The following is a 17,888-nucleotide window of genomic DNA, read 5'->3' on the forward strand; positions in this document are numbered from 1 at the left end:
TCACAGGACGGCCAGCGCCTGCCGCCGCCACACCAGGTGGGCTCGGGTTGGGGTTCGGGTTTGGGACGAGGTCTGGGTCTCAGTCTAGGTTTGGGCCTGGGTTTGGGTTTGGGTCTGGTCTGGGTCTAGTTCTGGGTCTGGGACTAGGCTGGGGTCTGGGTCTGGGTGTAGGTTTAGAGTTAAATCGAGCTCTGGCTCTGGCTCTGGGCCTGGGTCCGGCTTGGGCCCCACCATCTCCGAAGGGCGCCATAGCCCCTTTAAGACAAGACCGTCGCGTGCCCCAGCCGGCTCGTGTCTCGCGCCGCACGTGACCGCGGCGCCGCGGCCGGGCGCATGCGCGCAAGGGGCAGTGAGCCGGCGCGCGGCCCGCCGCCCACGCGGGGTCGCAGGTGAGAGGTCGGCAAGATGGCGGCGGCGGCGGCGGCCTGAGGGGCGCGGGGATGTGGGGAGCGCTGAGGGGAGCGCGGCGGCCGCCGCCCGCCCTCCGCAGGGGCCTGGCCAAGTCGGCGGGCCCGCGGAGCGTCCGCCAGCTGAGGGAGGCCGAGGAGGCCGCCCCGGTCTTCCAGTACGCGGGGAAGGCGGCCAAGCGGAAGGACCGCGTCTTCGTGTGGGGCTTCTGCTACTCGGGCGCCCTGGGCGTCCCCAGCTTCGTGAAGCCGGACGTGGGCTGGAAGAAGCCGCGGCGGATCCAACCCACTCCCTACCGGCTGGAGACGGAGGAGAAGGTGGGCCCGGGGGTGGCGGCAGCCCTGTCCCGCAGCGGGACGTTAGCCGTGCTGCTCGGAGCCCGGCGCCCCTCCTCCCCGTGCCGGTTAGTCGGGGCGGGCCTCTTCTCTCACCTCTGGAAGGCGTTGACTAATCTGCTTTAAAGGCTTTGCCGTGATTCTTTTTTTTTTTTATTGATACAGCGGCGTTCATCAGGATGATTTTTGGTATAGCGACAGTAGTATACAACTTGGAAAATATGTATCGATATTCTTTTGTCAGAGCCATAAGAGAGCAAGAGTGTGAACAACGTTTATCAGAGAAATAGGACCTCGCATTCAGTGGCTTTCATGGCTGCTTTCACCTTGATGAAATTGGAAGCTTGTGTTGAAAATCGTGTTATTCTTTTGCCTGCATGTTTCAAACATCATGCTCTGCTGTCCGGTTCAAAGAGGGTCAGAGCTGTTATACTGGGCTTTTTTTGGCAAAAGAAGTAAAGCGGGAGAATGTTATTCTCTTAATATCTCTTTGTGGTTTTTTCCTCTTTTTAACCTACTGCTGCTGCAGGTCAGCAAATAGGTCTCTCTGTTGTGTTTGAATCGGTCCAAAATAATGCGAAAATAAAGATGTACACACACAAAACCAAAACTCTAGGGCGGTAATGTTGGACTTGAGTTTACACCATTGTGCTTATCACTGAAGAGTGTTTCTGATCATTTTTGCGAAGACCGTGTGTACCACGAATTTGGGCTGTATTTGGATATGGCCTAATGAAGGAGGAATACTGGTGAACGAGTAGCATGGGGTGAAACTTGTTTTTCTAAGCCATAGTTTATAACTGAATGGTGTGGGGTTTGTTTGTCTTCAAAGATATCCTCTGCTGCCTGCGGTTATGGATTCACGCTGCTGTCCTCTAATACCACGGACATCACCAAAGTCTGGGGCATGGGGCTGAACAAGGATTCCCAGCTTGGATTTCAGAGAAGCATAAGAGATCGAAGTAAGGATTGAAGTGGTGTAAGGGCTTACAGGGCGGCACTACAGCATACCCGTGATGTGGGGAACTGCGGGTTAGAAGGTGTAAAAAACGTCCAGGAGGCTTTGATGCAGATTGCAGGGCTACGCTTTCGTGGGTGGTTTTTTTGCCTTTTTTTTTTTTTTTTTTGAAAAAAGGAGGCCTTTATTTGGAATTTAGCTATGTTTTTGTGTGCTTTGTCACTGATCAAGGTATGCATTTGTTCTGTGCGGTGCACTTACGTTCTTGCCTGGACGTAACTAAAATCGAAGTAACTATTCTGCAGAAGCATGTGTGCATTGGTTAAGGTGTTGCTTTGAATCTCTATAGTTCGATAGTAGGCAATGTAGTGGACTAGTTAATAAAATGATTTTGGCAAGATGATTTGCTCACTTCTGTTGCCTTTGCATCTGTAAACTAATTTCCTTTCCCACAGAGATCTTTTTACAGAGTCAGTGGAATTTTGTGTGAAGCTGTAGGGTTTTTTTTATTTTAATGCCAAATTGCATTTTGAAGGAAAAACATGTTGTTCAGTCATTCTGTCTTATACCAGGCTCTCAAACGCATTTAAGATGATTTCTGTGCAGAACATTGCCACCTTCCACCCAAGACAGATACGAAAACACAAACTTACTTCCCTTATAGAATGGCTGTCTCTGAAAATATTCTTCCACGTTAAGAGCAGTTTTTCCTCTTTATAGTGTGTAAGAGCATAATCCATTAAGGTATGGTGCATCTGATATGGGCAAAAGATTAAACTTTGTGGAGAAGCAAAATAAAATTGCTGCTACTGTGCAGGATGCTGAAGTTTACAGTGGTGCTGCTGTCGTGCATTGCTGCTAGCATACTGTATAGATTTCCAAGAGTGTGTGCATGCAGCAAGTGTGTGTGCTTAAACAGCAGCTGCAAAATGAAGGGACTGCAGAAGCTTCCACTCACTTCTGCTTTTAAAGTTTTCATCTCTTACTCTGTCTTAGTTCTGTAACTGTTGATGTCTCAGGAGTGTCTGTCACTTTCTTGTTTTTCATCTGACCTACAGATTATTTTTGCCAGAGAATCCGTCAGGTTATGCAGTTCAAGCCCTTCTAAGTAAGGGAGCATTCCGTGTTCGATAGGATCTGTTGAAAGTGGTGTGCAGATCAGTGGGTTTGCTGCTGCTCCATGTTTAACTTCCCACAGACAAGCTTCCTGTTCAATATGCTGCTTGTGACTCAGTTTTACAAACTTACTTTGGTACCCTGCTAGTTCTAACACTGTCCCTCTGTGGATGGTTTGTTTCCAGGGGAATTTGCAGCCTTCTGAGTTCTGGATGGTTATATTTCATGCTCTAACTTGAGCTGTTTCTAAGCTAAACTACTGATATTTTACTCTTGCCCTCCCCTGCCTTAGCCATCTCGTTGTCTCTTTTCTCTCAAATCACTCAGCTGTCAGTGATGGTATTGAGTTCATTACCACAGATCCCAGTAGCTTGTGACTCTGCTGGAAGAAACAGGGGGGGAGAGAGAGAGAGAGAGGAAAAGGTTTTTTGCTTTGTGACTTCTGCATCTCTTTCAGACAGATACAACCTCGCTGTCTGTCAGTTCCTGCTATATTGCAAGGCAGGCTCCCACCATTCGCAAACACCCAGTTGTGATGCCTGTCCTCGCATCAAGTGGTGTCTTACTATAAAAGGGTGTGTGTAGATTTTCTGTTTGGCTTTTTTGATGGGTTTTTTTTTTTAATTGAAGGCAGTGAGAACTAGTTAAAACACTGCTACATGTGAGCAGAATGCTGCTTTGGGTCCTTTGGGATTTGATTTCACTTGTTACAGTGGCTTTCTTTGATATTGAAGCTTTTTATCTCCCCTTAACCTTTTCCCTAGTACTGATTTATGTTTTGCTGTTCCTTTTTTTTTTTTTTTCCTTCCCAGTTGACCATAACTGATGACATATTCTTCAAGTTACTAAGTCTTCTTTTTCTAGTAAAGCCTGTCATTTTCTTTCGTAAACCTTAGATCTCTTATCCCCTATGGAGCCATGCGAGCTAGTGTTTCTTGCATTCTTTTTTTCTGAAAAGGCCTTTAATCTACTGTTCTTTAAATATGAAGCCCTAAGATTTTTTTTTTGTTCACCTTTTGTGCTGTCTTTTTGTGATTGCTGCTATTGTACCTTATTTGCAATATCCCCAGTTGCACAGAGTACTTAGTTTGTGCTTGGCGTTAAGCTCTCTAGTAATCCAGCCTTATTCACCAAAGCGGTTGAACATATGGCTGAAAGCCTCTCTTTCTCAGTTCTGGCCACCTGAAGCCTTAATAACATTCTAGGTAGGGTGGATTTTTGATTAGGCAGTGATTATGGGCTTCTGCCATTCTTATGGCTTCTTAACTCCCCCTCCCCCGATGAATCCCAGTCAGCCTTTTACTTTGGTTAGTATCTTGGCTTTCTAAAATATATCTGCTTTTGTAACAAGATAGAAATGAGTGTGTGTATGTACAACAGGATCGGCAAATATATGATGAATTTGCTTTGTGGAAGCTACTGACTTTTTAAATTTCTCTCTCTTCCTTAAGCTAAGGGCTATGAATATGTCTTGGAACCATCTCCAATTCCATTGCCGTTGGAGAAGCCGCAGCAAACTCGAGTCTTGCAGGTGTCCTGTGGGAGAGCCCATTCCCTCATCCTGACAGACAGCGAGGGAGGTATAGTATCGCTTGTGCTGGTGACAAGGGATGCCTGACTATGCTTTCATTGAAAGCTCTGGAAAATATTGTCTTCTGTCCTTTAGAACTAGACCCCAAATGGGCTCTCTGCACTGTAAATGGGATGCAGGTAGCTGTTTCCTTTGTGGGATTGCTGCCGGGAGGGAGAGCCCTCAGCTGATAATCGTGTTTTGAGCTCTGTTTGGCTCAAGCTGTTAAAAGTGTTGGAAGCTTTTTCACTACAAGGGTTGCAAAATATGGTTTGTTTATCTAGCTCCGGGCCTCGTTTAAATGTAGCCTGTTTGTCTTGTTCAGTCAGACATGGTTTTGAATTCGGTTTTGGATGGCTATGCCAATACTCTTGTGTTATTTTCCCCTTGAAGCTTCAGAGTGCTACCTTTATAAAAGCGATTAATTAATAGGCCTTTATACAGAAGATCCTGTTTGTGAATTGGCTCTCTATGTCACTGGGAATTCTCTGGTGCAGTGGCTTCAGTGCTGCGCTGAGCGATCCAGTGCTGCTTCTCAGTGGGTGAGCTGGTTGGTTGGTTGATTTAACGCTCCTGTGGGAGCGCTGATCTATTTCTGAGTCTCCTTGGCAACGGCAGGATGAACTCGGCAATTACTGAAAAACAGCCAATGGGCTCCAGGTACCGCTACTGTGCCTGCAACAATATCGCCGGGATATTGTTGACTAGAAGGGATTTGGTCACTTGAATTTAAGTGGACTTTGGTGTGAAGAAAGCTTATGCCAATTTTTACAGTACTGTGTTCCACCTTTCATACTGAGGACCACATGAAAATATTTTGTGTACCAGAAAAGAGGCTTTCAGGGGATTGGACAGTAATAAAACTAGTGCATTTTATCATTATTTTTCAGTTTTCACCATGGGGAACAATTCTTACGGACAGTGTGGCCGGAAGGTTGTTGAAGATGAAACTTACAGGTGAGAATCCAAAGATCCTGAACTTCCTTAATGTTAAAAACATAATTGCATGAGAACAAGCCTGAGAAAAGCCTGGAGGTGGGAAAAATCTGGTAGTATAAGGTTAAGATTTTAACCCATTTAAGATTAAGGAGTCTGAGAACAGGCTTTTGTGCTGCAGGCGTCATATAAACAGCCTGGCTTTAAACCCAGGCTGGGCAGGAGCACTCTTCTGATCACATTCACAAAAGACAGAAATATGTTGGCATGTGACAGTTTTTGCAGGGCATAGCAAGAAAACCCAACCTTCATAAATTACTTGAGGTAATTGGAGTTAGTAGATGGTCTTTCTCCCTTTAGCCTCTCGGAGTGCAAGCGCTATTTCTGAAGGTGTTAGAAATGCCATTTAATGATGAGAGAGGCATCCTTTTTTTGAATCTCTTTGCTGTAACAGCCTTTGAATCTGTAGTGCTTTTCCTCTACAGGGGTTTTGTGGGCCACACCAAGGCATATTCTCAAAACACTCTATATGACATAAGTGGATAGTGGGAATATGTTGAAAGTTACTAATTCCCTGGCCAGGGCCTAGAAGAGATCTTGCTGATTGCGCTCTCTCTGATCCACAAGATTTGGCCTGTAGAGTTTAAGAAAATAGCTGTAATTTAGCTAGCTTTTTTTCGCCTTGATACTGGAAGTTTGTCATTGGATTGTTCAGAATTCCTGTTTTTGTGAAAGAATGAAATGAATGTTAACACTACACTGTTTGTGCTCTGGGATTTATATCTGGTTAATCTCTAGTTAAGTGCAGTGTTTATAGAGGTGCTGCAGTATTGTCTAGTGTCTGTGCTCATTCCAGACAAGGGAACATGTTTGAGTGTTTCTCCCACCTCCAATTCTCATGAGAGGTTATATTTAAAAAGTGACTGTGCTTAACTTCTTAAATAAGAGAATGCAAAACTACTTTCCTTCTTTGTGCAGTAATTTTACAGTGCAACTATGCTCTTTGAATATATAAGAGAACACGTGAAAAGATCTCTCTTCTTGTAATAGCAAAGTGGCTTTCAGTAAAGGCAGGTCTACCTTCACGTTTTTCAGTTGTAGTCCTCTGAAATCCTCTGTGTTGCCTTTTCTCTTCTCGGTGGCTGTTTGATGGTGTCCAGTGAAAGCCATCTGATTCATCAGCTGAAGGAGTTTGACAGCAGAGTTGTCCAGGTAAGAGGACCTTATGAATCGAATTCTGAAGGTGGATTGAAAACTGGCTAAATAGCTGAGCCCAGAGGGTCATAATCAGTGGCACAAAGACTAGTTGAACGCCAGTAACTAGTGGTGTACCCCAGGGGTCAATACTGGGTCTGATCCTGTTTAACATCTTCAACTAATGATCTGGATGATGGGGCAGAGTGTACCCTCAGCAAGTTTGCAGAAGACACAAAACTGGGAGGAGTGGCTGATACACCAGAGGGTGGTGCTGCCATCCAGGGGCTGGAGAAGTGGGCTAACGTGGACCTCATGAAGTGCAGCAAGGGGAAGGGCGATGTCCTGCACCTGGGGAGGAGCAGCCCCGGACACCACTGTATGCTGGGGGCCGACAGGCTGGGAAGCAGCTCTGCAGAAAAGGCCCCAGGGGTCCTGGCAGATACCAGGTTGACCATGAGCCAGCAGTGTGCCTTGCTGTAGAGAAAGCAAATCGTATCCTGGGCTGCATTAGGAGGAATGTTGCCAGCAGCTCAAGGGACGTGGTCCTTCCCTTCTACTCAGCACTGGTGAGGCCACACTCTGAGTATTATGTCCATTTCTGAGCTCCCCAGTACAAGAGAGACATGGACATACTGGAAAGAGTCCAACGAAGGGCCATTAGAGCGATGAAGGGACTGGAGCATCTCTCCTGTGAGGAAATGCTGAGAGAGCTGGGAGTGTTTAGCCTGGAAAAGAGAAGGCTTGACGGAGTGTGTCTCAGCAATGTATATAAACACCTGAAGGGAGGGTGCAACGAGGACAGAGCCAGGCTCTTTTTAGTCACGCCCAGTGACAGGACAAGAGGCAGTGGGCCCAAACTGAGGCACAGGAGGTTCCCTCTGAACATCGGGAAACACTTTTTTACTGTGACTGAGCACTGACACAGGTTGCCTGGAGAAGTTGTGGAGTCTCCCTCCTTGGAGATATTCAAAAGCCATCTGGACATGGTCCTGGACAACTGGCTGTAGGTGGCCCTGCTTGAGCAGGGGGGTTTAGACCAGGTGACTTTCAGAGGTTCCTTCCAACCTCAACCAGTCTGTGATTCTGTAATGAAAAATAAAAAAATCAGGGTGCAAATCATTCAGTTGAAGCTCTCTGAAATGATGGGATGATCTACTATACGGTTGCTTATAAAAAGCACAAGGTGGCATTTTGCTCCATGCCTGTGCAGAGCAGTTGCGACTGGCAACACAGGGTCTGAACTTACTGAAGAATTTGGGAATGCCAATGCAGTGTTTGCTTGCTTGACTTCTAGGTAACACCTGCACAACAGGGAAGTTGTTTTGATGCCTCGTCTCTTCCTGTCCTGATTTCTTGCTCTTGTTCCCCTTTGGCACTTTTATATCAATTGAACTGTTTTATTTTGAATTTTGTCTTCCGCATTTCAAAAGTGAGCTGTGAGACCATCCACTTAGACAAGCCAGCGTTTCCCTAGGGTGGGTTTCTAGGAGAGCAAGGGACTGCAGAGCAGCATAAATGCCACTGAGTCGGCACATGGGTGCGGTATTTGCAGGCACAGGAGCAGTTTGTTAGTATGTCTGTGCCACCATAGTGGCACTCTGTGGGCAAACGTTACTCCTGTTCCATGCAGCATCCTAGAAAACAAGGGTCATATATTTAGGTCTGCGTGATGAGTGTGCGCCGTGGTACAGCCTAATGATGTTTTGAATTAGGCTTGTAAACTTCTGTTTGGATTTTTCAAGATTTTTTTTTTTTTTCCAAGGGGGTTGAATAATTGGTACCTGTTTGTAGTTTGATGACAGCAGTTATGTGCTTAATATTCTTGGCAGTCAATCTCTTAACTTGTGGATTAAATCCCTTTAATCTGTGGCTAATTTTTAATGTCTGCTTTTGAAGATCTTGGCTTTAATTCATGCCAAGCCTGTGGCAGACATGATTGCTAGTTCCACATAAATGTCAATTTGAGAACAGATGTGTTCCTAGAGCGCTTACATGGCAAGGAATCAATAGCAGTTTGTAGCTGGCATTGAGAGCCACTCTGGGAAGGGAGAGCTCTTATTTACTCTTTGCTGTTTTATTGTGTTGCACTGCTGAATCGAGCTTTCTGTTAACTAGGCCTTGTTTTGGATCTCGGAACAAATCAACCGCAGCATCACTTTCCACAAAGAAAATTCTGCTGTTTTCTGTGCGGTATCATGCTGTTCTTAGCCTTCCCTGTCTGTAGAGCCATTTGATCTGGAGAGAAAGGTCAAAATCTGAGCTGATGGGCATTGTAGAGGTTGATTGCTCAATTTGTCTGCCAGTAATGCTTCATTAAATCAATTTTGAACACTTGACCTTTCCTAACCAGCTCTGACTTTTTGTTTGTGTGCAGGTCGTGTGTGGGCAGGACCACAGTCTGTTTAGAACCAAGAAGGGTACGGTCTACGCATGTGGATGGGGAGCTGATGGACAAACAGGTAGGAGCTCAGCTCAGCTTGCATTTTAGTGAATTGATGAATATAGCAAGCTGTCCTAATTCAGAGTTTGTTTATATTTGTCTTGCATGTGTGGACAGAAAGGGGCTGGTATCTTTCCAGCTGTGGGCAGATGTTCTCAATACTCTTGTGCAACCAAACTGAGACAAACCGGTTCATTTTTAGAGGAGCTTTAGGATGCCACGCTGGCAATCCAAGCATGCAACTTGAGGAGAATGTGTCTGCTGTTTGAAGCTTGTGAGGGGGTGTGGAAGTGGCATGGGAAGGTTAGCTCCCCGGTTCTGTGCAGGCTTTGCTTTCTGATTCTCATTTCAGGGTCTGTTTTGCTTCTTGCTCCTTTTGAAATGACAGAGACCTTTGGCAGCTACTGCTGTCTTAGCATGGGATCTTTGGCTAGGTCCTTGTCCTGGTGGCTACTGCCATCAGAGGACTTCCAGTCCTTCCTACTGTTTAGTCCTGCTGCTCCTGAAGCTGAAGCTGGGTTCTGCCCATGGTTCTCTTGTGTGGACATACTGTAGCCAGTCTTGTTTGTCACCTACATTCTGGCCTCTTGTCCAGGCAGCGATTTGTCATGTAATGTGTTTGCTTCCCAGCCTCTTTTGCCGCTTCACCTGCTGTTGTCTAAACTGATTGCAGCGTGCTGTTGCTCCTGGCTCTCCTTGCAGAAGACAGCACACAGCTGGTTTGTGAAACTTCACCTCTGTTGGCATATCTGCCTAGCTTGATTACTGCTCTCTCGGACACTTTGGTCCATGCAGACAAGAGACACGAGGGCCTAGACAGTTTTGCAGGTGTGACTGTACGAAGTTGTTTTGTACTCTAGAGAGGTAGCTTTGGCTAGTAGAACTGGTGTCTGTGGCTGCTTGCCCATTGAAGCTGGTAGTTAAGAGATATAGACAGATTTCTTTTGGAGGGAGGGTGATTGTCTCATAACATGACAAAATGGTCCTATGTAGGCATTAAAAGTATGTCTGGAAAAAATTCTTCATCATCTCTACTTTTTTCCTTTCAGGTCTTGGACACTACAACATCACCAGTGTTCCTACTAAGCTACGTGGTGACATTGCTGGAGTAAACATTGTCCAGGTCTCTTCCTATGGGGACTGTTGTCTGGCTGTTTCAGATGAAGGAGACGTCTTTGGCTGGGGAAATTCAGAATACTTGCAGTTGGCATCTGTCACAGAAACCACACAGGTCAGCTGGCCTGGGGGCGTGTTTTTACATGTTTTGGTTCAGCTGCTGCACACAGAGTTAAAAATTACACACTTCTCCCTGCTCTGGGTTCTTTTGACAGCAGTATAAATCAATATAAACTAACCCCACTAGCAGGCTGGCTTTACCTATGCTTACAAAACCAATCTGTCTGAAATGGTTGTATAGCTTTAGGTCAGTATGTTTCCCACCTATTGATAGGCAAAGGCTTGTGTGACTTCACTCCAGTTTGTTAGTCTGTTATAAAGAGTGCACCCTGTGCTCTCCTTTCCCCATCCCATGGACTTTGCATTAAATTGAGATCCAGCTGGAGTGCTTATGCTGGTTTCAGGACAGGAATTAGTCTTTTGGCTGGCTAATCTAGCATTTTGAGTGGTCCTGCTTTGAGCATGGTGATGGTCCAGATGACTCTTGGAAGTCCCTTCCAGTCAACCTGTATGTTGGTGAATTTTTCATGAACAACCTTAGCAGGTTTATAGCTGAGTCCTAAACAAACCCCAGTGTCTCACAGATAAAAGTTTTTTGGAGCAAACTTATGTGGGGCAAAACTATAGTGCTGATTTGACACTAAGCATTGTAGTACTGAGGTAATTAGACAGATGGTCTCCTCTTACAGTTAGTGTAGGAAATGGAGTTAGGGAATTAATTGATACTCAAGCTATTCTTGGCAGAAGGCTAAGAGCAGACAATTGCATTAGTATGGCTTTAGTAAAATATCTACCTTTTTTTCCCATGCCTCTCCTGATGTGTCGTTAATGTAGGTCTACTTACTGAGACCCGTAAGGCCTAAAGACAATGACCAGGTTAAGTAGCGCAGTAGTTTCCTGGCTGGGTGCTTGATGGAGGTCGGAGGGGTCTGAAATGGATGAATGGCATGTTTCCCAAAGCGGGAGTTTTAGATACGATATAGATAAAGTCCAAATTGTGGAATAGCAGAGCTGGATGTTATCTGTGAAATCCGAGGTCACAGGTTACATGTATCAAGCCGTGTAGGTTTCTGTTGTATTGAACTGTACCAAATAAGAGTGATTTTTCTTTGATTGATTTTTCCCTAGTGTGTTCAAAAATGCCACTGCAGACCAAATTTTAGTGATCTCATCCATTGTGAAAACTTGCAAATGTGCTCACCTATTGACTTTCCCATTGTGTCTGACTTACAGAGCCAGGGATATAAGCAGATGTTAAGCATTCCCAGCTTTGTTGCCATGCATATAAGCTTTCCAATGGGTAACTTTTTCCACTTTGTCCGCACTCTCAGCCTTAATGAATTTCATGTCGTTTTTTTAATCTTGGGACTTGCATTTGTTCTGTTATTCAGGCCATAAAGGTGGTCTGTGTCAGGAATTCAGTGTACGTAAGCTCTAACCAGAACTAGAGAACAAGTTAAAAATGTGTGTCTAGTTAGCAGTTTATTACCTTGTCTCTAACGACTCTCTTGCAACCTCATACAGGTGAATGTTCCCAGATATTTGCCATTTAAGATTGGGAAGATAAAGGAGGCTGCATGTGGAGGGACTGGCAATGTTGTGCTAACGGGTGAGTTCACGTTTGCAATCGTCCTCTTTAGTACAAGGCCATGCAGTAGGTGGACTGTAACATCATGGAGCAAGCATCTTGTTCACTGGAAACTGGGAAGTACTGTCTGCTACGAGGAAAGCTGGGAGACTGAGAAACATGTAATTTAAGAATGTACTAGGAGAGTTGTGATTTAAGGATGTACTAGGGGAGTTATTTTCACTAGCTGCAGAGCATTGCTTCTGGTATGTGCTGTTGTGAGCACTTAGGCGAACTATAACAAGAGCATGGTTGCTGCTTGCTATTCTGATCCCTTGTTTGTTGATCACATGGGCCATGTGTGGCCTATAATGAAGATGGATATAGGGAGGAAGTAAGGCAACACCTGAGAGAAAGAAGAGCCCTTCAGACTCAATATAAATCAGACATGTAAATAAATCTTGATAAACTAGGCTGGCAATTAGAGAGTTTTGAGAACAGTGAAACTCTGCAGCAGGCTTCTTAGTGAATGCTGCTTTGGATTGCCAGTGGCCAGGGGAGCACAGCTTGAAAGTCACGGAATAAAGGAGTGAGGGAAAGGATTGCACTACTTTTATGAAGGATCATCTCAAGGAGGACGTTCATATTTATGATGCAGTTGCTGTGATGACAAAACATTTGAGCTAGAGCAGAGCTAGCAGACATAGCAACTTAACTCTGTCTTATGCTGTCCAACTGCTGCCTTTCCCAGGCGCCCAGCTTAAGGCAGAATGCCAGACAGAGCGACTAGCCTACCACTGGTTTGGCCATGCCTCAAAGGAAAAAGCGGTGATAAAACAACAGCCTCTGTCCCATCAGTCAGTAAGCTGAAGTATTTTATCCAGCCCACACTGTGGTGGCATTTTTTTCCCATGAAAGTTTTGCCTGTGAAGATTGATCTGCTTGCACAGCTTAGGAAAAAATTAAGGCATTTGAATGGGAATGCATTGTTTGCTACTTTTAAATAATCAAAAGATGCTAGACTGCTCTGGGAGAAAGGAAAATAGCCCTTTGGATCTGATTAACTCTTGGTCATGGCATGAATTTCACAAGCACAGACTTTCTTACAGAATGTGTTCTTATTGCAATACAGAAGAAGGAAATGTTTTTGTCTGGGGATATGGAATTCTTGGGAAAGGACCAAACCTAATAGAGACAGCAGTGCCAGAGATGATCCCACCCAGCCTTTTTGGCCAGTCAGACTTCAATCCGGACATCCGTGTTGCTCACGTTCGCTGTGGACTCAGCCAGTTTGCGGCACTTACAAGTAAGTTTCTAGTCCTACTGTCATGGAGAAGTCACATTGGCAGTTAAAAGAAAAACAAAGAAAGCACCTATCTTTCTCTAAACTTCAAGCACACTGGAATGGATCATTAGGGGCAGGCAGTGCATTTACAGGTGTCAGCATGGTTTCTAACACAGGTACTGCACGAACTTATGCTTTAATTAAGAAAGTGTTGTTCCTCTAAAGCAAACAAAAAATTTCCCTCAAACAGGAAACCTGGGAAGTGTTTTTAATTTCCTTGTACAGAGTCAGTCAGTCAGTTGCACTTTAGAAGCAGCAGGAATTTATGTGATAAATGGACAAACTAAAACTGAGTCTAAATTGGAGCTAGATGTCAGGGTTTCTTGGCTCTTTGAAGTTAGCAATCTGAGGTGGGAAGACCTACACATTTAACACGCAAAGGGTATGATACTCTGGTATGTACATGCTGTGCTTGATACCAGCCTTTAAAGGAAGTTTTGAATTCGAAAGTAATTTAAAAATGGGCAGCAGAGGGCAGCAGCACAGAAAACCCACGTATTTGGTAGCGAAAGTAATAGTTTACTAATGAAAAGTGCCAGGTGCCAAAGTGCTTGGTTCTTCCTGGGGAAGTGGGATGCATGACACTATCGGTCAGGTTACGGGGTGCTTGTAACTGGTTTCCCCCTGGTATTCAGGAAGCGTTAGAAACTGTGTTCCGATTAAATTGTGCTTATGTTATAGATCGTGTTTTGGTTGTCTCTGCTGTGGGGCTATCTGAACACTTCTGAGATGTACATATTTTGCTGAGGGGCTTAAAACTGTCCAGCTCTGTTGAATGCAAGTTTTTTTCTTTTTCCCCAGTTGTCATTAGAAAGTAACTTCTGTCAGGCAGCTGAATAACCAGTCCCCAGGTGATGGCTTGGGACAGATTTTACTGCCTTGCTTACCCGGTTTGCTGTGCTGATAGCTGATGTGGGTCAGCTGTAATTGTCTAACTTCCAGCACAAGTGATTCACTTCACCACAAATGATTCCCTGGAATCTCTTCTGCTGCACTCTTTCTTCAAATAAAATTCCAAAGCAAGAGCTGTAAGAGGGGGAAGCAAAGACTTGTGCCCAGAACTCGCTGCTTGTCCTGCTCATTAGGCATCATTTTCCCCCAGCACAAGTACATTTATTGTACTTGAACTAAACTTGATGGCTTTCATACTGCATGTATAACCCTTTATACTCCCAGAAGCACTGTAGCCACACTTGCCAGCATCACAAATAGAATTCTTCCTTTTTAATGACTATGCCCTATTTTTTAATTCTTTTTTTCCTGTATAGACAGAGGAGAACTGTTTGTATGGGGCAAGAATCTAAGAGGGTGCCTGGGAACTGGAAGAATGGAAGACCAGTATTTCCCATGGAGGGTAAGGATGGTAGTATTAAGGCCAAGAGCATATTCTTTAGCTAGTCTTCTGTCACCCTGAGGGCAAGAAACATCATATGCTGCATAGTTTTGTTGAGTAATTTTGTAAGAAGTGGAAGCCTAAGATGACTGTAGAACTGCTTTGTTTTCCAGAGGTCCTTGCCTAGCCTGCTTAGGGATGGAGGTATTCCGTAAATTTTTTGAGTTTTCTGCTTCTGCTGTTTCAGTATAGATTTCAGATCCCAAAGCAAAATCTGGTTCTGTGCCATCACTTCTGAACAGTTCTTACCTTCCTCCTGTCCACAGTCTTCTACCTGCTACCCTTACTGCCTCTTCCCTCCCCTTCTAACCTGCACTTCACTTTTGTACATGCTGCAAAGAAAACCACCACTACTGGTCATCTGTGACCCAAAAGACTTGCATTACATATCTAAATCAGGTGAATGTTTTGGTCACGGTGGTCAGACTATAGTGGCAGCAGGTCCACATAGCAGTGGGCTGCCTTCCCCTGTTCCTCTTCCAAGTCAAGCAGCTATGGTGGTGGGTGACTGGGCTGCCTGTTTAGTTACAGTAGGAGATCCTTAGCCACTGAACTGTTTTCATAGCTGTTTCGCAATGCTTCCAGTTCCACTCCCTTCTCTCAGATGGCTCTGAGAGCCAGACTCTGTGGGTGTAGAAGAGTCTTTGGCTCTGGAGTTCAGCACTCAGCCTAACAGATGTTCCCAGTCTCCATGAAGGCCAAGTAGGAGAGGAGGGAGTCAATCAGTTGGACCACCCTGGAGTCCTTTTCCATGTGTCTGAACTTGCAGTGGATGTGTTTCTCTGGCATGCTTTCTCCTCCTTTTAAAAACGAACAAAAAAAGACCAACTCTGGAGCATTTACCTAAGATCACACTGCTGTGGCTGAGTGGAGTCTCTGAATTCACCAGGCGTGGCCCGTCCAGGTTTCCCGAGGTGTGGACCCAGAGGGTTATGCTCCCTCAACCAGCCAACTCCTGTCTGACATTACTATGGCAATGTACCAAAACAAGGGCAGTTACCAGGGTACTTGTCTGTGACCTCCTGCCCTAGAACTGGCCATCTCTCCTTTCCCTTAGCTCTAAGGAAAAACTTCCACTTGTAGCCTCTGCTTTCCTTGAATTTGAAGTCAAGTTTAAGTGAAAGAGCTGTAACTACACTAGTGAGTGAGCTGGGTCTGCTTAGCATCAAAGCAAAAACTGCCATAGGCTGAGTTGAGCTTTCGCCTCGTTCCAGTCCTTGTTGATGAGAGAAGAGGCAAATCCTTGTGGTGCTTGGGCAGATCCTCTTCCTGCTGTCTGGATTACTCTCTCTTCGGTCATGCTGTTTCTGCTGCTGAACAGATGGGCTGAGGCTACAGTCTCCTCACTGTCTGCTAGTGAGACCTCTCTTTCTGTCCTTCCGAAGGTTTACGTGCTTCTGTGAAGGGAGAAAGGGAATATTTCACAGCTCAGTGCGCAAACATGTCTGGTGCTGAGCCTTGCTTTCTCTGGGTTTTCAAGATGGCACTTTTATATATACAAGTCCCTGTGAAACCAACTGGCGTCTTAAGCAGAAGGAGGATGAGAAATAGGAAATATCAGGTGCAAAGTACCAGCTTGAGAAATAATCCACTCTTGTGTGTCTGATCCAGGTGACTGTACCCGGGGAGGTGGTGGATGTTGCATGTGGAGTTGATCATATGGTAAGCATGGTTAAGTCTTTCACCTAGTGATATTGCTGGGCCTCAGCACTGTGCTAAGAAGACAAGGGGACTTGGTGACGAGCGTCTTGGAAAGGAAGCCTCATTCTGTGAAGCCAAGCAAGAAGTGACTGTGAGCAGAGACAGCCATAGCAGTGCCTGGGTGTATTGTCATCTCTGCATCACTGAAACGCTCCGGCCTGGCTGCAGGAAAGATGTACATTCCCCAAGGAGAGTGGAAATGCAAGGAGTGCTCTGGCAGGTTCATGATGAGCTCCCAAAGAGTCTGAGGCCAAGCCCACAGCTGGTGAGTCCCTCTCTGTGTAAGGATGAAGAGCATCTCCCTCGGGGAAATCTGGCACGAGGTGAAATCTGTAGCACAGGACATTCATTTATGGATGCTTTCCCTGTCACCAGCTCTGGGGTGTCAGTGTTGGGTTGAGCCAAACTATTTCTCAAGGGAAAGGGTTTTTTGATAACTGGTTTTTATGTGGAAGAAAAGTTGTGCTGGCTGTTGGAGTCCAGCACAGCTGTCCTCGGCATCTGCCACCAGCTGCACTCTGCCCAGGCTGCCATTCCGTGTGGAAGCTGGACGCACGGCCGGTGGCCTGGAGGCAGGGGTGTGCTCGCAGGGGAAGGAGTCTTAATGGGCAAGAAGCAGGGCCTTGTTTCTTGGTACTTTCTTAGCAGAGAAGTTGTGGTGAGCTCATTTAGTAGACAGTAGGCTGCTGGAGATAGGATGCGACAGCTGTATGTACCTTTAGCAGGCACTTATCAAATCTCATCCCGAAGTGTGGGAAACGGTCTCCTGTGAAATACTGCAAACATCAGGCAGAGTTGTATCATTTTTTGTGTGGGACATTTCTACTGTGTAAACTTGGCAAAAATCCAAGCTGATGTTTTTAATAAAGTGGTAATGGAAATATTCTTGAGCTTGACTTCACACGCGGGCTGCTCTGTCTTGCACTCTGCCTTGCACTCTGCATTTAAACTTAGGCATTTTGGGTCACAGTGATGTGACAGGAAACCTTTTTTGTCAACTGAGACACCTCTGCACCTGCAGGACTGATACTGGTGTAGGCAGGCACTGTATCCATGGCCCGAGGGGACACCACATACTCCCATTTTGGCTCCATTATCTGAAATTCTGTATCAAATCTGTTGTGTAATTACCAAAATTCAGGGGCTAAACTCTACCTTGATAAAGTCTTGAAGGACTTTGCATAAAATACAGGAGAGGTGGAACAAAGTGCAGAGAAATAAAGAGATGTTTATGAGTTGTTATTAACATTGCTGTGGTGGGTTGAGGTAGAACAAGCAGAAAGCTACCATTAAATTGTGGCAGACCTTCACTGCTGTGAATTCCCATTAAGTTAGCTTTAACTTGTACCTTCTTCTACATACGACTTCGGCAACTTGAGCTGCCCAAACATGTCTTGTTGGCCTCATGGGAGTAGCTATGCCCTTTTAACATAGGAAGCTTAGTACAGCATTGAAAACAAGTGTAAAAGAACTATGGTAAGAAAGGTGTTTCTGACAACCCCCTTTGCGGGTGTTCCTGTTTGAGGAGGGCTGCGCAGGATGGCTGGTTGGTGCTGGGGAGCGCTGCAGGCTGTTAGCTCCGCTCGTTCACGAGTGTTTCCTGATGCCACTTGGGGCCAGGCCTTTTGGAGAGCTGGGATGAGAATTAATGCCATGTCATACCTGGTTGTGTTGCAGTCTTGCTGTGCAATAAATTGCAAAAATCTGTGTGTTAATTAGATGCCAGCAAGGTCTTTAGCCCTAAAT

At 45.4% G+C, this 17,888-nt stretch overlaps 1 protein-coding gene across 1 annotated transcript; it reads left to right on the plus strand.

Annotated features, from left to right (window-relative positions):
* Window positions 1-384: 384 nt before the first annotated feature.
* On the plus strand, window positions 385-17,032 carry RCC1L (RCC1 like). The gene is made up of 11 exons (XM_075517928.1): window positions 385-725; window positions 1,576-1,705; window positions 4,269-4,397; window positions 5,278-5,344; window positions 6,484-6,535; window positions 8,895-8,979; window positions 10,010-10,191; window positions 11,661-11,745; window positions 12,836-13,009; window positions 14,317-14,402; window positions 16,053-17,032. The coding sequence occupies exons 1-11, from the start codon at window positions 441-443 to the stop codon at window positions 16,128-16,130; spliced, it is 1,353 nt and encodes a 450-aa protein (XP_075374043.1). The 5' UTR covers window positions 385-440; the 3' UTR covers window positions 16,131-17,032.
* The last annotated feature ends 856 nt before the right edge of the window (window positions 17,033-17,888 follow it).

The sequence above is a fragment of the Mycteria americana genome, chromosome 15 (genome assembly GCF_035582795.1).
Source record: "Mycteria americana isolate JAX WOST 10 ecotype Jacksonville Zoo and Gardens chromosome 15, USCA_MyAme_1.0, whole genome shotgun sequence".
In the NCBI taxonomy this organism is placed as follows: Eukaryota; Metazoa; Chordata; class Aves; order Ciconiiformes; family Ciconiidae; genus Mycteria; species Mycteria americana.